This window comes from Carcharhinus amblyrhynchos, chromosome 9, assembly GCF_965287045.1.
Source record: "Carcharhinus amblyrhynchos chromosome 9, sCarAmb.v2.hapA, whole genome shotgun sequence".
NCBI classification, from domain to species: Eukaryota; Metazoa; Chordata; class Chondrichthyes; order Carcharhiniformes; family Carcharhinidae; genus Carcharhinus; species Carcharhinus amblyrhynchos.
The window spans coordinates 16,605,789-16,630,080 of record NC_137332.1 but is presented as its reverse complement, the minus strand read 5'-3'; the positions used below and the strand labels follow the sequence as shown (position 1 = coordinate 16,630,080).

At 42.3% G+C, this 24,292-nt stretch overlaps 1 protein-coding gene across 1 annotated transcript in view; it reads right to left on the bottom strand.

Annotated features, from left to right (window-relative positions):
- Positions 1 to 2,698: 2,698 nt before the first annotated feature.
- mtf2 (metal response element binding transcription factor 2) overlaps positions 2,699 to 24,292 on the bottom strand; it is a 48,325-nt gene continuing 26,731 nt past the window's right edge. The window contains exons 11-15 of the mRNA XM_080195229.1: positions 23,129 to 23,317; positions 13,529 to 13,634; positions 11,523 to 11,614; positions 9,220 to 9,327; positions 2,699 to 4,075 (exon numbers count right to left, since the gene is read on the bottom strand). Of these exons, the coding sequence (XP_080051355.1) occupies positions 3,727 to 4,075; positions 9,220 to 9,327; positions 11,523 to 11,614; positions 13,529 to 13,634; positions 23,129 to 23,317 (844 nt within the window). The 3' untranslated portion in view covers positions 2,699 to 3,726. The remainder of the gene's footprint in view (positions 4,076 to 9,219; positions 9,328 to 11,522; positions 11,615 to 13,528; positions 13,635 to 23,128; positions 23,318 to 24,292) is intronic.

Below are 24,292 nucleotides of genomic sequence, written 5' to 3'. Positions count from 1 at the left end.
AGCTTTTCGCCCTTTAAATAGTAACCCCTCCTACTATTATTTCTGCCAAAGTGGATAACCTCACACTTGCTAACATTATACTCCATCTGCCAGGTCCTCACCCACGCGCTTTGCCTATCCAGATCCCTCTGCTGACTTTCCACACCCTCCACGCAATTTGCTTTTCCACTCATCTTCGTATCATCAGCAATTTGAACGAAGGCCAGCATGCTATACGCAGCTGTATAAGACTTAGGCTGCATTTGGAAGTACACAATTCTGGTCGCCACACTATGGGATGGATGTGGATGCATTGAAAAGGGTGAAGAGATTTATCAGGATGTTGCCTGGTTTGGAGGATATGGACTATGAAGAAAGGTTGAACAAACTTGGATTGCTTTCATCAGAGTGTCAGAAGATGAGAAGGGACTGATAGAGGTTTATAAGATGATATGTTTGTGTAGAGTGGATAGTCAGAGTCCTTTTCCCAGGGTCGAAGCGTCAATTACTAAGGGCAGAGGTTGAAAGTGAGGTGGGGGGGAATTTAAAAGAAATGTAAGGGGCAAGTTTTTCCACAGAGGATGGTAAATGCCTGGAGTGCATTGCTGGAAGCAGTATTGAAAGCAGATTCTATAACAACATTCAAGAGACATCTGGATAGATACATGAATAGGCAAGGAATGGAAGGATATGGACTAGGTAGAGGCAAGGTTGACAGACTTGGAGGTGCAGAAGGGCCTGATCCTTTGCTGTATTGTTCTTTGTTCTTTAAGCAGTTGGGCTGAATGCCCTGTTTCGATGCTACATGTTCTATGTAATTCTATACTCTGTTAAAATACTTTGTGAACACGTTTAACAAGTGTTATTTCACCAAGGTAATGTTTTTGATTTAGTATATTCTGAAATATGTGGTCTACGCATTTCTTCAGTTATCTCCAAGCAATACAATAATGGAGATGATTTTCACCAGTTATGGCATCACAATATAGTGACTTCATACAGCATCAACTGATTTTTTTTGAGCGTCACCAACTTCTGCTTTGTCCCCCCCACAGTGTAACCAGTGTCAAGTATTTTTACTCCTAATTCACCTGTTGTCTACCTAGCTTTATGCTTTGTATCCCATGAAAAAATGTTCCAATAAGGTTCCTATATGTAACTGATTTAACTTTGTTTATATTTTAATTCATGTCTCCATGCATTTCCTCTACACCTTTATAATTGCAAATTTGTATCAATTTCTCTATTATAAATTTCTACGTCCATGTTTGCGATCGAAATGGTCTATGTGTATCAATATTCTATGTAAACTCCTGTTGTGCTGTAATTACATCCTGCTACCAAATGGCACTGTAACATCTCCATTGTGTCACCCAGCTCTGCCTGTATGACAAAAACTAAAAAAAAATCCCTGATGTCCAAATTGAAAAAACCTCAAACGTTAAATGGTATATGAAAATGGAATATGTAGTTTTACATTAGGGAATGAATTATTTCTGCATGTTCTAGTCCAATCCTCTAACCCTGCTTCATCTGAGTTTTCACTTCCCTTACACAATGCGGCAAAATATCCATTAGTGTTAATTCAAGTCTTGCACTTTATACTTAATGTAACTTGATTAATGTAATCTTAATCTTGATTAATGTAATTGAACATTATCAATTACTTCCCTGTCAGTCTGCTCCAAATCCAGTTGAGGGGAAGGAATATCAACAATGCTATCAAACATTTGCCCACCAATAACCACCCAGGCACAGATTGGATTTTACCAAACCTTAAGATTCTGGGAGGTTACTATTGACAGAAACTCAATCAGATCAGCCACAAACTCAGTAGCTACTCGCACAACTCAGAGGCTGACCCTTTTGTGGGTGTGGTTCACCTCAAGACAACCTAGACTCTCTCCACGCAATGCAAGTAACAAGTCAGGAATGTGACAGAATCTTTTCACTTGCCTGTTTAGGTGAAGCTGCATGAACTTCAACACCATCCAAGTTAAGCAATCCAAGAAAGCAGGTTAAGTAACACTGTGCCACTGGACAAGGGGAAGTGGAATCCAAATGCAGTTCACATATAAGTAATGAACATCCACCTCTTCAAGTCTCATTGTTGCAATATGTGCTATCTACTGCAGCAATTCATGAGGACTTCTTCAGAAGCACCTCCCAAACTCAGAACAACCAACATCTGGGGAAAATAATGGTAAAAACAGAAAATACTGCAAAGACGCAGCATGTCTGTGGAGAGAAAACAGGCTCGAACTGTTAACTCCATCACTGGCTGAGCCAGCCTTTAATGCCCATCCCTTCAGACAGCAGATAGGAGTCACATTGCTGTGAGTCTAAAGTCACATGTACACCAGGTCAGGCCAGCAGATTCCTTTGTTGAAACAGAACCAGAGGTTTTAATTTTACAACAATCTAAAATGGTTTACTGAATTCAAATTTCACCACCTGTCACGGTGGGATTTGTTCCTGGGTCTCACTGGTCCAGTGAAGATACTACACCATCGCACCCCCCTAAAGATGGGCAAAATCTGCTATCAATCCACTGCTGTAGAAGGCAACCCTGATCCAAAACTGACAGTGTACCAGTGCCATGAAATCTTAATTCAACAGGAACTGGAACCTTAAAGACACCAGGAAATAAATGAAACCATTCATTACAATAAAAGGCAGAAGCGAAGAGGGGAAATGGCGCAGGTTTGTAGACTGAGAAGATTGTCAATACTGTAAAGTTTATTTAATAGTCACAAGTAGGCTTACATTAACATTGCAATGAAGTTACTGTGGAAATCCCCTAGTTGCCGCACTCTGGCGCCTGTTCAGGTACACAGAGGGACAATTTATCATGGCCAATCCACCTAACCAGCATGTCTTTCGGACAGTTGGAGGAAACCAGAACACCCAGAAGAAACCCATACAGACATGGGGACAACGTGCAGACTCCGCACAGTGACCCAAGCCAGGAATGGAACCCAAGTCCCTGGCAGTGAGGCAGCAGTGCTAACCATTGTGCCACCTGCGTATGTAAATATAATGTTATTATTTGAACAACTGTATGCTTTCTAATTTCTACTTAAAAACATTTGTGAATTTAATTTTTTTCTTTGGCTAAACCAGCCTATTACAAATTATTTAGAAACACATGGCAATAACTAACAGATTTGCTTACACTAGCATTACAAAAAAGTTGCCAGTTTTAAAAACAATCCTGGGTAACATTTTTAAAAATTCCAGAGGTATCAATGTGATCATTAAGGTACAGCAAAGTTGCCAGGTACAGTACGGCTTCATCAAAAGGCAATACTCTGTTCACCATGAGTTCAACATGAAAATCTGAGAACATCTACCAACACTAAAGACAATATAAAAAAATTACATAACTTCAAACTTCATTTTGGTACTGACCTACAGATCAATCAATCCCTGCAGGTATTGTTTAAGTACACAATTGCAAGCAGTAGCACCAAAATTCTTAGATCAAGCCTGAGTGGATAAAGTCACTGTAAAATATTGCAAATTGTTCCTGAAAATATTGAAGATTATGGCTAATTAACATTTACACTCAAAATTACCCACTCCCAGGGTTTAAAGTTCTCAGTTGCATAGGAATAAACTTTACCAGAAATAGATAGAAGCAGAGCCACATCAAGACCTTAATGTCTATCTGAAGATCGGCTTCAAAGGTTCAAAAGTTCACAAGATAAACTGAGCTTCTAAAAGAAACTTGAATATTACAAGGAATCAAGATGCAGTTATTCCTTCCCATTCCACCAGGTACTGCACTTTGCCATCCAGAGTCACTCGACGAGCTAGGATTCGATACTTTTCACCGCAGGCAAGTCTACCAGCAGCACCAAAATAGTTAGTAATTGATGATTTTAAATGATTCAGGTGCATGTCCTGATCATTGATGATTTCTGAATCAAGTCCTTCATACTGGCATTCATCTTTTTCATCATCATCATTTCCACTTTCTGATGTCTGGGCCTGAAAGGTTCTCGGTGAAGCACGACCTCGTCTTTTTTTCAAACGTTGCAATGTTAGCGGCCAAGATCTACCAGTGCGTGTTCTCCTTCTTGGACCAGAAAGACTAAATCAAAATAATAGACACACAAGCTGAAATCTTCAAAAGGAGCACTTCGCCTAAAAAAAACATAGAAACCCTACAGCACAGAAGAGTCCATTCAGCCCATCGAGTCTGCATCAACCACAATCCCACCCAGGCCCTACCCCCATATCCCTACATATTTACCCACTAATCCCTCTAACCTATGCATCTCAGGACACTAAGGGCAATTTTAGTATGGCCAATCAACCTAACCCTCACATCTTTGGACCGTGGGAGAAAACTGGAGCACCCGGAGGAAACCCACATAGACACAAGGAGAATGTGCAAACTCCACACAGACGGTGACCCAAGCCGGGAATTGAACCCAGGTCCCTGGAGCTGTGAAGCAGCAGTGCTAACCCACTATGCTACCATGCCGCCCTTAACATTAAGTCTAATTTTTAACCCAACTTATAATAATTTTACAGCCCATTAAGTTTTATCCAGCTTTACTGCATATGTACTGCCATAAACTTCAAAACGCTCCCACCACTGGAATTGATTTGTAATAACCAGTATCTATTTTCTAAATTTATGGCAAAATGGGAGGATGGATATGGGTGAAATGCAAATTCAATTTTCAAACCAATGAGTTAATCTTTCAGCAGAAAAACCATTCCAAGGCTTAAAAAATCTAAACTCCCTCTGCATAAAGGGCACTGCCACAATTCAAATGAAGAGCCATTTTAAAATCGCACCAATATTTTTAGATAGAAAACACTATTAACAGGTTCTCAATTTTTTTTTCAATATATAAAAAGTAAGAGAGAAGCAAAAATAGCTATTGGACCACTGGAAAATGAGGCTGGAGAAGTAATATTAGGAAACAAAGCAATGGCAGAAGAATTGAACAGTTACTTTGCATCAGTCTACACAGTGGAAAATACCAATAGTTTCTGAGGAAACAAAGGTCTGAAGGTGGATAAATCACCTGGACTGGATGGATTACACCTGAGCGTTCTAAAAGAGATAGCTGAGGAAATTGTGGAGGCCATTGGTGGTGATTTTTCAGGAATCACTAGAGGCAGTGAGGGTACCAGAGGACTGGAAAGTAGCTAATGTATTGTTTAAGGGAGGCAGGAGACAGGAAGCTATAGGCTGGTTAGCCTGACTTTGGTCATAGCAATCTCATTTTTGATAATGGATTCTAAAATCTTGCCAAAGTACCTGGAAGTGCATGATAAAGTAGGACTGAGTCAGCACTGCTTTGTCAAGGGGAGATCATGGCTAACAAATCTGTTAAGAGTTCTTTGAGTAGGTAACAAGGAAGTTCGATAAAAGAGAACCGGTGGACATAACTTATTTAGATTCCCAGAAGGCCTTTGACAAGGTGCCACATAGGAGACTGTAAAAATAAGTTAAGCACAAGATCCTGGCATGGATAGAGGATTGGCTGACTGGCAGAAGACAGACTGGTGATAAAGGGGTCTTTTTCAGGATGGCAAATCGGTGAAGTGGTGTGCCTCAGGGGTCACTGCCGAGACCACAACTTTGCATAACATACATTAATGATTTGCAGGAAGGAACCAAAGGCACTGTTGCCAACTTTGTAGATGATACAAAGATATGTAGAGGGACAGAAGTATTGAGGAAGCAGGGGGGCTGCAGGGGGACTTGGACAGGTTAAGAGAGTGGGCAAAGAAGTGGCAGATGGAATACAATGTGGAAAAGTGTGAGGTTATGCATGTTGGAAGGAGGAATGGGGGCATAAACTATTTTCTAAATGGGAAAATGCTTAGGAAATCAGAAACACAAAGGGACTAGGAAGTTATTATTCAAGATTCTCAATGTTAATGTGCTGGTTCAGTCAGCAGTTAAGAAGGCAAATTCAATGTTAGCATTCATGTTGAGAGGGCTAGAATACAAGAGTAGGGATGTAGTTCTGAGGCAGTATAAAGCTCTGATCAGACCCCATTTGGAGTATTGTGGGCAGTTTTACAACCCATATCTAAGGGAGGATGTGCTGGCCTTGGAAAGGGTCAGAGGAGGTTCACAAGAATGATCCCTGGAATGAAGAGCTTGTCATATGAGGAATGGTTGAGAACTCTGCGTCTGTACTCGTTGGATTTTAGAAGGATGAGGGGGGAATCTTATTGAAACTTACAGGATAGAATAAAGAACAAAGAACAATACAGCACAGGAAACAGGCCCTTTGGCCCTGCAAGCCTGCGCCGCTCATTGGTCCAACTAGACCATTTTTCTGTATCCCTCCATTCCCAATCTGCTCATGTGACTATCCAGATAAGTTTTAAACGATCCCAGCGCGTCCACCTCCACCACCCTGCTTGGCAGTGCATTCCAGGCCCCCACGACCCTCTGTGTAAAATACATCCTTCTGATATCCGAGTTAAACCTCGCCCCCCTCACCTTGAACCTGTGACCCCTCGTGTTTGTCACCTTTGACCTGGGAAAAAGCTTCCCACTGTTCACCCTATCCATACCCCTCATAATTCTATACACATCTATTAGGTCTCCTCTCATTCTCCGTCTTTCCAGGAAGAACAACCCCAGTTTACCCAATCTCTCCTCATAGCTAAGACCCAACATACCAGGCAACATCCTGGTAAACCTTCTCTGCACTCTCTCCAAAGCCTCCATGTCCTTCTTGTCATGCAGTGACCAGAACTGGACGCAATACTCCAAATGTGGCCTAACCAACATTCGATACAGCTGCAACATCAGATGCCAATTTTTATACTCTATACCCCGTCCTATAAAGGCAAGCATGCCATGTGCCATCTTCACCACTTTCTCCACTTTTTGTGCTGCCACCTTCAACGATCTGTGGACTTGCACACCCAGGTCCCTCTGTGCGTCTATACTTTTGATGATTCTGCCATTTATTGTATAGCTCCCCCCTACATTAGTCCTATCAAAATGCATCACTTTGCATTTACCTGGATTAAACTCCATTTGCCATTTCTCTGCCCAATTTTCCAGCCTACCTATATCCTGCTGTATTCTCCAACAATGTTCATTGCTATCTGCAAGTCCAACCATCTTCATGTCATCCACAAACTTACTGATCACACCAGTTACACCTTCTTCCAAATCATTTATATATATCACAAATAGCAGAGGTCTCAGTACAGAGCCCTGCAGAACACCACTGGTCACAGACCTCCAGCCGGAAAAAGACCCTTCCACTACTACCCTCTGTCTTCTAGGGCCAAGCCAGTTCTCTACCCATCTAGCCACCTCTCTTTTTATCCCACAGGATTTAACCTTTTGCACCAACCTGCCATGAGGGACTTTGTCAAATGCGTTCTAAAATCCATACAGACGACATCCATGGCTCTTCCCTCGTCAATCGTTTTCGTCACCTCCTCAAAAAACTTCACCAAATTTGTGAGGCATGACCTCCCTCTTACAAAACCATGCTGTCTATCACGAATGAGATTATTCCGTTCTAAATGCGCATACATCCTATCTCTAAGAATCCTCTCCAACCATTTCCCTACCACGGATGTCAAGCTCACCGGCCTATAGTTACCCGGGTTATCCTTGCTACTCTTCTTAAATAACGGTACCACATTCGTTATCCTCCAATCCTCAGGGACCTCACCTATGTCCAATGAAGAGACAAAGATCTCGCTCAGAGGCCGAGCAATTTCATCTCTGATACTGCGAGGCCTGAACAAAGTGGATGTGGAGAGGATGTTTCCACTGGTAGGAAAAACTAGAACCAGAAGGCACAACCTCAGGCTGAAGGGACGATCTTTTAAAACAGAGGCAAAGAGGAATCTCTCCAACCAGAGAGTGGTGAATCTATGGAACTCTTTGTTGCAGAAGGCTGTTGAGGCCAGGTCATTGAGTGTCTTTAAGATAGAGATAGATAGGTTCTTGATTAATAAGGGGGTCAAGGGTTATGGGGAAAAGGCAGGAAAATGGGGATGAGAAAAACATCAGCCATGATTGAATGGTGGAGCATTCTCAATGGGCCGAGTGGCCTAACTCTGCTCCTATGTCTTGTGGTCTTAAAAGATTGCTGAAGTTACTCAAGTAACATGTTTTTCTATGACAGCACAGTGCGAGTAATTTCGATGCAGTTGACATTCACTGCGCTGGTCAAAATTTGTTCTGAAATTTCAGAAAATAAAGTGAAGATACACTATAAGAAGGATGTGGAAGCATTGGAGAGAGTGCAGAGGAGATTTACCAGGATGCTGCCTAGTTTGGAGGGTAGGTCTTATGAAGAAAGGTTGAGGGAGCTGGGGCTTTTCTCTTTGGAGGAGGATGACAGGTGACTTAATAGAGGATGATGAGGGGGATTGATAGAGTAGACGTGCAGAGACCATTTCCTCAGGTGGATGTAGCTGTTACGAGGCAGCATAACTATAAGGTTCATGGTGGGAGATATAGGAGGGATGTCCGAGGTAGATTCTTCACTCAGAGTAGTTGGGGTGTGGAACAGACTGTCTGCTGTGATAGTGGAGTTGGACACTTTAGGAACTTTCAAGCAATTATTGGATAGGCACATGGAGCACACCAGAATTACAGGGAGTGGGATAGCTTGATCTTGGGATTGGATATAGCTCGGCACAACATTGAGGGCCGAAGGGCCTGTACTGTGCTGTAATGTTCTACGTTCTATGAAGGGAGATGCCTGCCCATTTTCCTCAAAAAGAGGTGGTGCTGCAAAAACTCAGCAGGTCTGGCAACATCTGCGGAGAGCAAAACAAGTCATATTGGACTCAACACATTGACTCTCTCCACAAATGCTGCCGTAGTTAAGTTGACCCAAAAGGACTCTTCTGCACAGCTTCTAATTTAATCTCCAAACCCAAGTCAATACCTATTTCCGTCACCAAAAAAAAAAATTCAATCTAAAGAATTAAAAAAATGAACTCAAATATTACAGAAATGGTTTTAAAACAGGGCTCACTTGCCAGCTTTATCACTGTGAAACAGTTATGAATCTGTAGTTTAGATATTTATTTCTTATTATATATTAAACATTAACCTCAGATCGGGCACCTTTGGAGCTAGCTAGAGCATACTGCTTCACAGGTTGATGAAACACTAACCTCAAATCAGTTTTACCAAGATTAACTGTTCTTTTGTTTGGGCTGAAAAAGTCAACATCTTACAATTAAAACTTTTTAAAGAAAATAACGGCTGATAACCTGGACTGTCGAGACAGACTAGTTGAGGTAGTTTCTGTTGTGCTGGCTGCACCAGTGGATTCTACATCAGAGGTATTAGAAGATTGTGCAGTTTTCTCAATAAGCCTCCTAGAATGCAAGAAAAACAATACTTTAAACAACAATTCAACATTAAGTTTCAAAGTGATGTGATTAAGTCCAAAACCAGGGATATAAATTTAAACAAAGCTAATTTTGGCAGTGTGAGAGAGGAGTCAATTGAAAGTAACAAATATAATCCTGCTGGTCAAGAAAGAGGGAAAACAGGGAACTATAGGCCAATTGGCCTGACATGTGTGGCAAGAAAATTGCTTGAACCCATTATCAGGGATGCAATAACAGGGAATATAGAAAGTCAGGTTTTATGAAAGGAAAATCATGTTGACAAACCTAGTTTGTTTCAGAGTCTAACTATCAGGTTACACAGTGGGAAAAACCAATGTATCTAGTATATTTTGATTTTCAATAATGCCATACCAGAAGCTACTATTCAAGGTTAGGGCACAAGAAATTGTGGGTAATATATTAGTGTGGATTGAGGATTATTTGATAAAAAAGAGTGAAGGAATGAACAAGGTAATCTTCACGATGCAGTGTGTAACCAATGGGGTGCCGCAGGAATCAAAGATTGTGAAAAGCAGAAGCTCAAGCCATGTCAATTATTTAAAATGATGGGGCTGAATGTAATACATCTTGCCAACACCATAAAGCTAGGTGGGAAATTAAACTGAGGAAAGGGTGCAGAAGAATATAAATTGATAGAGGAGAATTTGCAACAACCCTGGCTATCTGGGTGTCCTCATAGACCAATCGCTGAAGGTAATCATGCAGGAACAGGAGGCACTAAAGAAAGTAAATGGTTTGTTGGACTTCATAGCCAGAAGATTAGAGTACAGGAGGAGGGATATCTTCTTGCAATTACACAGGGCCTTGGTGAGGCCATGCCTGGAATATTGTGTGCAGTTTTGGGTGTTTTATCTGAGCAAAGGAGGAGTGCAGCAAAGGTTTAGCAGACTGATTCCTGGGATTTGGTGGAAGGGGGGAATCTCATACAAACCAATAAAAGTTTAACAGGACTAGTCAGGGTAGATGTTCCTTGTTGGAGTGGTTGGATGTTTGGCATGTCCAGAACATAAGAAATAGGAGCAGGAGTAGGCCATCTAGCCCCTCGAGCCTGCACCGCCATTCAATAAGATCATGGCTGATCTGAAGTGACTCAGTTCCACTTTCCCGCTTTCTCCCCATAACCCTTAATCCCCTTGCCTACCAAAAAGGTATCTACCCATGTCTTAAATATATTTAGCGAGGTAGCCTCCACCACTTCAACGGGCAAGGGTCATAGGGTAAGGATTCTAGACAAATCTTTTAGGACAGATGAGGAGAAATTTCTTCACCAAGAGAATGGGTAAGCCTACAGAATTCACAACCACAGGAAGCAATTGAGGCCAAAACATTGTATATTTTCAGGAAGAAGTTAGGTCGAGCTCTTGGAGAAAAGGGGATGATACAGGGAAAAGGTTGGATCAGGCTGCCGAGTTGGATGATCAGTCATGATTATACTGAATGGCAGAGTATGCTGGAAGGGCCGACTGGCCTATTCTTGTTACTATTTTCAATGCAGTTAAGTAAGTGGGCAAAAAAGTGAGGAAATGTGAAATTATCTATGTTGTAACGATGAATAGAAAAATAGAATTATTTTTAAAAACAAGAGGTAAATAAATGTTGTGATTCAGAAGGAGTCCGATATCCTTGGATACAAATCACAAACATTTAACATTCAAGTACAATAAGAAATTAGGACTACAGTATTTTTTCAGCCTTTATTGCAAGATAATGGCAGTCTTAAAGTTAAAAAATTCTGTGTAACGATACCATGCTTTTAAGAAATGTATTTTAGTCATGTTTCAGTGCAGGATGTTTCTAGTAGTCCCTTCCATTTTATCAGTGCTGTTCTGTCTACAACTGGCAGCCTGCAGCAGCATAATTGCTTCTAATTGCTAGAATTTTGAGTGGGGGGGGGGGGGGGGGGGGGGGGGGGGGGGTCACAACTTTTGGATAATGGATGTGCAATTAGGACTGAGGTATGGTAGAATTCCATCACTCGACGGCTTAACGAATGATGCGGGATACTATTGTTCCAATTTCTTATATTGTTACTAAAATTTAAATTGTTTTATGTAAATTTAATAGTCTTCTGTAATAATCAGATAAGAAAAGGATGCAAAAATGGTTAAGCATCGTGTTAAGAACATCTTTTCCACAAGATATTAAAAAGCATCCACTACCTTTTGGGACCAGGAAGATCCAAGACAAGTGTATCCAGCATTGCAGATTGGTCCTGCATATCACAGTGGCTTTGGTTGTTTTTCTCACTTTCCTGAAAGTAATAAAAATGATAAATAAGGTTTCAACACTTTCTCAATTCAACTAAAACAAATATATTCGGTCTCTGCTTACCTCCTCAGATACACAGCCAAAAAATGAGGATCACAATCCACAAAGCCCATCATTTAACGGCCCAGTAGATAACATATTACCAAGTATTTGAAGACGATCAAATTCTATACAGCGAGGACAACTCAAAACACAACTTCACTTTGATATTTTGACTTGAATGCTTTCAGTAAAGAAATCTTAATTTAGCTTTCTATACCTTTGTTTATTGATTTGAATTTTAATTTGGGATTTTAGTCGTACGTTTCTGCTGATCAAGTTCTGTTTCCTTCAAGAACTTTTCCTTGTCCCCCAGTGATAGGGATGTGTTTATTAAAAATGTTTTAATGTGTTCAATAAAATGAACACAAGAACATGTGCATTTAGTGAGATTAATGATGTATAATGCCGGTTTCATGATGCATAATAAAGCATTAATTTCACACAGTAATCATTTATTAGCATATTTTGTCTGAAATGTATCGAAAAAATATTCAGCAAAACTATTTATCTAATAGTTCCAGTGAGGATTAGTTTAGTAATTTTCAAACAAAGAATTGCAGAAAAGTGACAGCAGAAGAAGTAGTCATTGTGTCCATCATGCTCTTGCAGACAACTGGGAAGAGTAACTCAGCTGCTCTCTCACTCTCCACCATTCCCCCATAGCCCTATAAATATTGTCTTCTAAGGTATTCACACAATTCCATTTTTTAATGGTGGTTAGCATTGTTACCTCTCAGCACCAGGGGCCCTGGTTTAGTTCCAGCTTTGGGCGACTGTGAACTTTGCACGTTTTCTCCATGAGTTTGGGTTTCCTCTCACATCCAAAGACGTGCAGGTAAGGCGGACTGGCCATGCTGAACTGCCTCATGGCGTCCAAAGATGTCTACATTAGGTTGATTAGCCCTGGTAAATGCATAGGATTCCAGGAATAAGGTGGGGGCCTGGGTAAGGTGTTCTTTCAGAATCGGCACAGACTTCATGGGCCAAATGGCCTCCTCCTGTACTGTAAGAATTCTGTGGAAACTGAAGATTGAATCTGCCCCACCAACTCTCAAGCAGTGCTTTCCAGAGCCTAATGACTCCCTGTAAAAATGTTTACCTTAAGTTGCCTCTGGTTCTTTCACCAATCACCATAAGTCTATGTCCTCTGTTCATTTTGGTAGAAAGATAGAGGACAATTTCTATCCAGACACCTTCATGATTGAGTACCTCTATCAAATCTCCTTTGAGCCTTCTCTTCCCAAAGAACAAGCCCAGGTTTTCCAATCAATTCATGGAACTGATGACACTCATTACTGGAACCATAATGTTAAATTTATTTTTTTTTTACACCTTCTCTAACATCTTTACATCCTTTCTAAAACGTGATGCGCAGAATTGTTCAATGTAATGTTTAAAAATTCAGCGTTATGCTACAGGCAGTCAGTATGTCTGCAGGGACGTAGCTCAGATTTTGGGAAAGCAGGATAATTACTCAACCTTGCAAGTCAAGTTAATGGACTTCTGTTTAACTTAAGTTTCCTTGGCATGTGCTAGGTCTATAGGAGAAGCAAATAGTTTTTTTTGCAGAAATAAACAGAGCTGCAGTTCTAGTTGGGAATTGTTTGAAGATAGAGGCTTCTGAACTCATTTTCTCTCCAAGCTTCAAGACTGCCTTCACAGATACAGGCAGGACACAGCTCAGCAGATGTGACCCACTGGATCAAAATAGTCTCAACTCAAATAGTCATTCATAGCTTACGCATCTTTACCTGTAAAGGATCATCTGACTAAGATGGTTGCTGCTTCTTTAATTACACTTAATCATATCTTATTAATGCCAACAGCCAAGCTGTAAAGGAAGAAGCATACTTACTACAGTTGAGTCAGGAAATCTCTTGACCTTCAATTTTGTGTATTGTTTGGAAGGTTCAACTGAAGATTTTTTCTTGCCTTTTTTTTCAATGCCATTATTTAACGCACTATTGGGAGAAAAATGTAAAGTCACTATGTAAAATCTACATAAAATTGTTACACCACGTTTAGAGGACTTTTTATTTATTCTTTCACAGGACGTGATCTCGTTGGCTAGGCCAGATTTATTGTCCGTCCCTAATTGACCAATAAGGTGATGGTGTGCTGCCTTCTTGAACTGCTGCAGTCTACATGGTGTAGATTCAACAACACTGTCCAAAGCAAAGATAACATTTATTTTCTTCAAGTTCAACAGTCCCTTTCCAATACATATTTTCATGGGAGAGGTGATTGGCCTAGTGTTATTATCGCTGGACTATTAATCCAGAAACTCAGCCAATGTTCTGGGGACCTGGGTTCAAATCCCACCAAAGCAGTTGGTGGAATGGGAATTCAGTAAAAAAGAGTCTGGAATTAAGAATCTACGAATGACCATTGCCAATTGTCACAAAAATCCATCTGATTCACTAATGTCCTTCAGGAAAAGAAATCTGCCCCTTACCTATTCTGGTTTACAAGTGATTCCTGAGCCACAACAATGTTGCTGGTTTTCAACTGCCCTCTGAACTGGCCAAGCAAGCCACTTATTTCGAGAAAGTCTCCATCTCATAACAGGTGAAGACATTCGGAATCACCTGCAATAATGCACCCTTCCCCTTAAGGTCAGTGAGGTCATATTGACATCAGATGCCTCAGTTGAACTGGTATCAGAGATCACCATCGCAGGTGTTCAATCAGCCTTTCTGAAAAAAAATCCTCGGAAAGCAACTGGCCTGGACGGGGTGCCCAGACAAGCATTCAGGTCCTGTGCAGACCAATTGGTGGGGGTATTTGCAGAACCTTTAACGTCTCCTTATTCCAATGAGGTTGCTACTTGTTTCTGGAAGATAACCATCAAGCCTGTACCAAAAAAGAGCAGCTAGCATGCCTTAACGACTACCGCCCAATGGCTCTGACATCCATCCTTAAGAAGTGCTTAAGGAAGGTTGTGTTGGTGATGAGAAGGTCATGCCTCTAACTGCTATTCTGCAGTTAGCATAGAGTGCGAACTGCAGAATAGCAAAGGCAAGTTCTGCTTTTGGTAGACTGCGCTCCACTGTATGGGAATGTCAAGGAATCAGCCCAGCAACAAAACTGAAGGTCTACAGCGCCATGGTACTCACTACCCTCCTGTATACCTGTGAAACGTGGACAGTGTATCAAAGGCATGCAAGGCAGCTCAATCATTTCCACATGACTTGTCTTCGCAGAATATTATGCATCCGATGGCAAGACAAAGTACCAGACACTCAAATTCTCTCTAGAACAAGTCTACCATCAGTCCACACACTGCTGATGAGAGCGCAGGCCCGGTGGGAGGTCATGTCATCCATATGTCAGATGAGCGCACACCCAAGCAGCTCCTTTTTGGGGAACTCTGCTGGAAAACACTCACATGGAGGGCAGAAGAAACATTTCAAAGACACACTCAAAGCCTCCCTGAAGTCGCGTGACATTGACACGACCACCTGGGAAATGCTGGCACAAAACCACCCTACCTGGCACTGCCTCATCCACAAAGGCCATCAAGCTCACAAAGCAAGGTGTATTGCTGAAGCACAACTTAAGCGCGAGCTGCACAAGTCCAGGGCCACCAGCTCAACAACTACAGTGACTACACAAGTCTGTCCAATGTGTGCCAGGACATTCCGTGCCTGAACCAGCCTGATCAGTCATCTTCTGACACACCGCAACCAGCCTCAAAATGACTAATGGTGTCGAGGTCCTCATTGATGACGATGGACGAACAACAAGTGCTTCAAAAGGTTGGGACGCATCAATTCCAATCTCCCAAACTGCCTGGACCCAGTACAGTTCACCTATTGCCACAACACGTCCATACCAGACACCGATGTCAGATTCCTATTTATTGATGACAGCTCAGCCTTCAAAACGATGATCCCAACCAGACTCATCTCCAAACTCCATGGTCTAGGGCTTGGCCATTCCACGACTGAATCCTGAGTTTCTTAACTCACAGACCACAATCAATAAAGATAGGTAATGACACCTTCTCTATGGTTCTCCTCATCACCAGTATCCTCAGTCCCTTAATATACTGCTTATACATATACCACAGCGTGGCCAAATCCTGCTCCAACTCCACTTTCAAGTTTGCTAATAACACCACTGTAGTGGGTTGGATCGCAAACAATGATGAGATGGAATACAGGAATGAAATTGTGAATCTGGTGCGATGGCAATAATCTCTCCCTCAATGTCAGTAAAACGAAGGAGTTAGTCATCGAATTCAAGAAGCGTAGTAGAAGACATGCCCCTGTCTAGGTCAATGTTGATCAAGCAGAAATGGTTGAAAGCTTCAAGTTTTTAGGTGTTCAGATCACCAATCTGTCCTGGTCCCTCCACACTGATGCTATAGCTAAGAAAGCCCACCAACACCCTGACTGTCTCAGGAGGTTCAGAAAATTTGCCATGTCCACTACGACTCCCACCAACTTTTACAGATGCATCATAGAAAGCATCCTTTTCAGATGAATCGCAGGTTGGTTTGGCTCCAATCTGACCAAGACTGCAAGAAACTACAGAGAGTTGCAAATGTAGCCCAGTCCAGCATGCAAACAAGTCTCCCATCCATTGACCATCTACATTTCTCCCTGCCTCAAAAATGCATCCAACATAACCAAGGATACCATGCATCCCAGACATACTCCTTTTCAGCTTCTTCCATCACGAAGAAAGTAAGCTTGACAGCACATACCAACCAACTCAAGAACAACTTCCCTGCTGCCTTCAAACTTTTGAATGGATCTATTATACATTAAGTTGATTTTTCTCTTCACCCTAACTGAAACTGCAGCACAATATTCTGCACCCTGTCCTTCGCTTCTTTCCTATGTGTTTTATGAATGGTATGTCTTTATCTGTACAGTGCACAAGAAACAATACTTTTCACTGTATCCTAATACATAATGACAATAATAAAGCAAATCACATGAGTTGCATCAATCACTACAAAGTCTGAACAAAGGAATGAGACCAGATGGACTACCTGGCGTTGGCCTATGCACTGGAAACACCTACGACAAACAGCCCTGCCAATGCTGCAAAGTCCTCCTTACTAACAACTAGGAGCCAAAATTAGGAGAGCTGTCTCACAGACTATCAAGCAACAGCCTGACATAGTCATTCTCATAGAATCATACCTTACAGATAACATCCCAGACATCACTATTCCCATCCCTGGATACGTCCTGTCCCACTGGTACAGATGAGGTGTCAGCACAGTGGTATAGTCAGGAGGGAAATACCCTGGGAGTCCTTAACATTGACTCTGGACCCCATAAAATCTCATAGCTTCAGCTTAAACATGAGCAAGAAAACCACTTCCTGGTTACCATGTACCATCCTCCTTCGGCTGATGAATCAGTATTCCATGTTGAACAACACTTGGAGGAAACACTGAGGCTGGCAAGGATGCAAAACACCTGTGTCAGGGATTTCAAAGTCCATCACCAAGAGTGCTTTGACAGCAGCACTACTGATCGAGCTGGTTGTGTCCAAAAGGATACAACTGCTCGACTAGGTCTGCAAATCAGATCAGTTGCATGTGGTGAAGGAGTGATGAGGGGACCAAAGAGAGGGAGAAACATATTTGCCCTCATCCTTACCGATCTGCCAGCAGCAGGTGCATCTGTCCAAAACTGTATGGTTAAGTGCAACCACTGCATAATCTTTGTGAAGACAAAGTCCTGCCTTCACATTGAGAATAACCTCCATTGTGTTGTATGGCACCATCACCATGCTAAATGGAACAGACTTCAAAGAGATCTAACAATTCAAGATTGGGCATCCATGTGGCCAAGGGATCAATCCAGGTTCAATACAGACTGCAGGGGGTCATGCTAGGAGCAGCATTAGGCACACATAAAAATGTTGTCAACCTGAAGTTACCAAACAAGACTACCTGCATGCCAAACAGCATAAACAGCAAGTGAAAGATGGAGCTAAGCGATCCCACAACTAATGGATCAGATCCAGTCTTGAATGGTGGTGAACAATTAAACAACTGACTGAAGGCCGCAGCTCCACAAACATCTTCATCCTCAGTGATGGAGGAGCCCAGTACATCAGTGTAAAAGATAAGGTTGAAGCATTTGCAGCAATCTTCAGCCAGAAATGCTAAGTGGATGATTCATCTTGGCCTCCTCCAGTGATCCCCCAGCAACCAGCCAACTCGATTCGCTACACATGATGTCAGTTGGAGGCACTAGATACTGCAAAGACAATGGGTCCTGACCACATTCTGGCAATGGTACTGATGACTTGCAGCTCCCCTAGCCAAGCTCATCCAGCAGTTACAACACTGGTATCTACCTGATAATGTGGAAAATTGCTCATGTATGTCCTGCACACAAAGAAGGAGGATAAATCCAACCGGCCAATTAGTATCCCATCAGTCTACTCTGAAGTCATGGAAAGGGTCATCAGGAATGCTATCAAGCAGCACCTGCTCAGCAATAGCCTGCTCAGTGACACCCAGTTTGGGTTTTGCCAGGGTCACTCGCCTCCTTTCTGCCATTCACCGCTTTGGTCCATGTTTGAACCAAGGCTGTAACGAAGTCAGGAGCTAAGAGTGACAGTCCTTGACGTCAAGGCTACATTCAACTGAGCATGGCATCAAGGAGCCCAGCAAAATTGTAATCAATGGGTATCAGGAGGCAAACTCTCCATTGTTGGAATCATACCTGGCACATAGGACGATGGTTGTAGTTTTGGGAGGGTCAGTTATTTCAGCTCCAGGACATCTCTGCACGAGTCCCTCAGAGTAGTTTCTTCAGCCCAGCTGCTTCATGAATGATCTCTCTCTATCAATGTCAGAAGTGGGGATGTTCGCCAATGATTGCACAATATTCAGCACCATTCACTACTCCTTAGAAACTGAAGCAGTCCATGTTCAAATGCAACAAGATCTGGACAATATCCAGGCTTGGGCTGAGAAGTGGCAAGTAACATTCGCGCCACACAAGTGCTGGGCGATGACCATCACCAATTAGAGATGACTTAACCACAGCCCCATGACATTCAATGGTGCTCCCATCACCAAGTCCCACTGTCAATATCCTTGGGGTTACTATTAACCAGAAATTCAACTGGACTCACCACATAAACACAGTGGCTACAAAAACAGTGACTCTCAAAATCCCATTTGGTTCACTAATGTTCTTTAGAAAAGGAAATCTGCCATCCTCAATTGTCTGGCCTACATTTGATTCTAGATCCACAGCATTGTGATTGAGTCTTATATGCAGGACTCCGGGGGTGGGGGGCATGATCAGAGGCTAGGAATACTGTGGTGAGTAACTCACCACCTGACACCCTAAAACCTGTCTACCATCTACAAGGCACAAGTCACTTGCCTCCCAGGCAATTGCTGTGCAATCCTTACATGGTGATCTCTGAGGTAAGGGACATCATACCTTTGTAGTGCCACACCCCCAAATATTTGTAAATCATAGACCATGTATTCAAAGACCAATCACCTCTGGAGAAAATGAGTGAGTCATTTATACTGTCCCCATATAAGGCATAATAATTATCTGGGATATTCAACGGGAGGTTCTCCAACTAAAGTAATCCAGGGATAGAAAATGAGGCCGTGCTATTGGATTAGTAATCCAGAAGCCTGGGCTGATGCATGGGTTCCAGCACAGCAGTTGCCGGAATTGAAATTCAATTAATAAATTTGGAACATAAAGGTATTCTTAGTGATAAATATGGCAACTATCAGCGACTCTCAAAATCCCATTTGGTTCACTAATGTTCTTTAGAAAAGGAAATCTGCCATCCTCAATTGTCTGGCCTACATTTGATTCTAGATCCACAGCATTGTGATTGAGTCTTATATGCAGGACTCCGGGGGTGGGGGGCATGAGATTCTGTGGTCACAAGTTCTGCAGCTCTAATGGCTGCCATAGAGATCTCCGAGTGAATGATAACAGCTGTGATACTCATTTTTTTGAAACATGCTGGGTGTAGCCTAAACAGCTAATGCGTTGAGGCCCGACTCTTGCCCCAAAAAAGCCCACAAAAAAACTTTTTAAAAATACGAAGAGTAATATGTCTGCCCTCTTTCCCCACCACTCACTTCAGACACGTTGAAATGGATAATTCTCCTTGAAGTTTGCCACTCTTATGATCTGTGCATAGGTCAACAATGCAATAGCACAATAATCTATGAAAACGTAAATAGTGTTTAAGAATGTATAAAATGGTACATCAGTCAAGGTACTAACACCGAACTCAGTAATCTTACATTAGAAAGGGAGCAAATGATGATAAAAAAAATCAAATTACAAAAATGATCAAATGAAAAAGGAGCAATGCCTCGTAACTCCAGAATGGCATCTTAGGTTGGAACGGTATCTACAGTGTTATAGAAACATAGAAGATAGGAGGAGACCATTTGGCCCTTCAAGCCTGCTCCACCATTCATTACGATCACGGCAGATCATCCAACTCAATAGCCTAATCCTACTTTCTCCCCATTACGTAGAACGTAGAACACTACAGCACAAACAGGCCCTTCGGCCCACGAGTTGCGCCGATCACATCAACACCTACCAATCTATAGACCTATCTATGACCCCCAATCCCATTAAATTCCATATACTCATCCAGAAGTCTTTTAAAAGACCCCAGCGAGTTCGCCTCCACCACCACTGACGGCAGCCGATTCCATTCACTCACCACCCTCTGAGTGAAAAACTTACCCCTAACATCACTTCTGTACTTGCCTCCCCGCACCTTCAATCTGTGTCCTCTCGTAGCGATCATTTCAACCCGGGGAAATAGCCTCTGAGAATCCACCCTATCCATTCCACTCAACATTTTATAAACTTCTATCAGGTCGCCTCTCAACCTTGGTCTCTCCAGGGAAAAGAGTCCCAGCTCCCTCAACCTAACTTCATAAGGCATGCCTCCCAGTCCACGCAACATCCTTGTAAATCTCCTCTGTACCCTTTCAATAGCTTCTACGTCCTTCCTATAGTGAGGCGACCAGAACTGCGCACAGTACTCCAAATGAGGCCTGACAAGGGTCTTATAAAGTTGCAGCATTACCTCCCGATTCCTAAACTCAATCCCTCGATGAAGGCCAGTACACCATACACCTTCTTGACCACATCCTCCACCTGCGAGGCCGATTTAAGAGTCCTGTGGACCCGGACCCCAAGATCCTTCTGCTCTTCAACACTACTAAGACTCCTGCCCTTGATAGTGTACTCGTTCATCCCATTGGTTCTGCCAAAATGGACGACTACACATTTATCTGTGTTGAAGTCCATCTGCCACTTCTCCGCCCAGTCCTGCATCCTATTTATGTCCTGCTGCAACTTTTGACATCCTTCCACACCATCCACAACACCACCGACCTTTGTGTCATCAGCGAACTTACTCACCCATCCCTCCACTTCCTCATCCAGGTCATTTATGAAAATGACAAACAGCAAGGGTCCTAGAACAGAACTCTGGGGCACTCCACTGGTGACTGACCTCCATGCCGAAAAAGACCCATCCACAACCACTCTTTGCCGTCTGCAGGCAAGCCAGTTCTGGATCCACAAACCCAAAGGCCCTTGGATCCCATGCCCTCTCACCTTCGCAAGAAGCCTTGCATGGGGGACCTTATCAAACGCCTTGCTGAAGTCCATGTACACCACGTCCACTGCACTTCCTTCGTCAATGTGTTCAGTCACATTTTCGAAGAACTCAACCAGGCTCGTACGGCATGACCTGCCCTTGACAAAACCATGCTGACTATTTCTGATCATTACCTTTGATCTCATTCACCCCAAGTGCTACATCTAGTCACCTCTTGAATACATTCAATGTTTTGGCATCAACTACTTCCTGTGATAATGAATTCCACTGGCTCACCACACTTTGGATGAAAAACTGTTTCCTCACCTTGATCCTAAATAGCCTACTCTGAATCCTCAGACTGTGATCCCTGGTTCTGGACTCCCCTATGATCAGGAATATCCTCCCTGCATCTACTCTGTCTAGTCCCGATAGAATTTTATAAGTCTCTGAGGTCCCCCCCTCATTCATCTGAATTTCAGCGAAAACAATTCTAACCTAGTCAATCCCTCATTCATCAGTCCCGCCATACTGAATCCGCCTGGTAAACCTTTGCTGCACTCCCTCAAGAGCAAGAACACCCTTGCTCAGGTAAGACAACCAAAACTGCACACAATATTCCAAGCCTGGCCTCACTAAGGCCCTGTGTAATTGCAACAAGATATCCCTGCTCCTGTATGCTAATCCTCTTGCTATGAAAGACAACATACCATTTGCCTTCTTCACTGCCTGTTGCACCTGCATGCTTACCTTCAGCGACTGATGCACAAGGACACTCAGGTCCTGCTGCACACTCCCTTCTCCCAATTTATGGCCATTCAGGAAATAAATCTGCCTTCTTGCTTTTGCTGCCAAAGTGAATAATCTTGCATTTATCCAAATTATACTGCATGTGTCATTAATTTGCCCACTCACTCAACCTGTACAGATCATGCTGAAGGATCTCTATATCCTCGCCATAGTTCACCCTCCTACTCAACTCAGTATCATTTGCAAACTTTTGAGATGTTATATTTTGTTCCTTCATCCAAATCGTTAATATATATTGGGAATAGCTGGGGTCCTAGCACCGAACCCTGTGTCACCCCACTAGTTACTGCCTGCCAATTTGAAAAGCACCCATTAATTCCTATTTTGTTTTCTCTCTGCCAACGAGTTTTCTATCCATCTCAATACACTGCCCCCAATCCTATGCGTTTTAATCTTGCATAATAATCTCATATCCAGGGCTTTGCCAAATGCTTTCTGAAAGTCCAAACGTACATCGACTGGCCCTCCCCTTGTCAACTCTACTAGTTACATCTTCAAAGAATTCCAACAGATTTGTCAAGCATGATTTCCCCTTCATAAATCCATGCCACTGCTTTCTAAATGCATCACTATAAAATCTTTGATAATGGATTTGAGAATTTTCCCCACTACCAATGTAAGGCTTACTGGTCTACAATTCCCTGTTTTCTCTCTACCTCCCTTTTTTAACACTGGACTAACATTAGCTCCCCTCCAATCTGCAGAGACTGTTCCAGTCTATAGGTTCCTGGAAGATGCCCAATGCATCCATTATTTCTAGAGCCACTTCCTTCAGTATTCTGGGATGTAGATTATCAGACTTTCAATCGCATCGATTTTCCCAGCACCATTTCTCCACTAATATTGATCTCCCTTAGTTCTTCCCTCTCACTAAATCTTGCATCTTCCAACACATTTTTTTGATTTGTGTCATTTGTGAAGACAGAACCAATGAATGTATTTGGTTGCTCAGTTGCTGGTCCAGAGAGTGCTTCCTCTGCCTCTGACACTATGAGTTTGTCTCAAATATTTATTGAAAGAACCACAGGACAACAATTAAAGTGAACTGCTTTACCTTTTTGCAGCTACTGGTGCAGGTACAGATGTGGATTTACCAGCTTTTTTTCCTTTTATCTTTAACTCATGAGAAACTTCCTCAGTGTTTTCCTCAGCCTTCATCGCACCATTGGGAGGGATTGGAGGCACCCGAATTCGCAATCCAAACAAATGTTTCTTCTTCTTTATTTCTTTTCCAGACATAAACCTAAATGAATTAGTTTCAAACGATTAGACATAAAAGAAAAACACAATGACATTTAGATTTTTATGTTGTGTACCCGAAGGCAAGGTATACATTCCTCTTTCTGTACTCCACAGTGTACATCATAGATACATAGAAGGTCTATGACAGAGCTGACTACCAGCCCACCATATCTGTGCCAGCCGAAAAACAGCTAATCAGCTCAGCTCTTTGTCTATCGACTTTCAGGTTACAGAATTTTAAGTACATATCTTAAGTAGCAAGTGCAATGAGCGTTTCTATCTCTACCACCTTTTCAGGTACTGAACTCCAGATCCCCACTATCCTCTGGGTGGAAAGAATTCTGAATTCCCCTCAAAGTCCTTTACCAATAAGTTGAACTCTATCCCATTCCCCACGTTAGATCTCTGCTAAAAAGAACAGGTACTTCAAATTCACTTTATCTCAGAACCTCTCTTTTGTCCAGATCAATTAAATCTCGTCAGTCTCCTCTTGTTTCAAAGAAAACAATACCAACCCAACTAATTTTTTCAGTTAAAATTCTCAATTCAAGCAACATCCTTGTAAATCTCCACTGCACCCCTGCTGGTGCGATTGTTTCCTTACTGTAATGGAGTGACCAGAATTACACACAGTAGTCTAGCTCCAATTGAACTAGTGGTTTATACAGTTCCAGCATGTTCTCCATGCTTCCTGCCCTAGTCAATAAAGGAAAATTTCTCAAATACCTTATTGTATCTGTCCTGCAACCTACAGGAATCTCTGAACATTCACTTCAGGATCCCTCTTTTCCTCTACACTACTCAGGATCATATAATTTACTCTGCATTCTCTTGCCTTCTTTGCTCTCTCCAAATCCATTGCCTCACATCTCTGGATTGAATTTCACTTGCCACATTTTTGCTTACATGATCAGACCATTGGTATCTTTCTTCAGTCAACAGTTTCCTTCCTCACCACTACCATGAAAGGGATAAT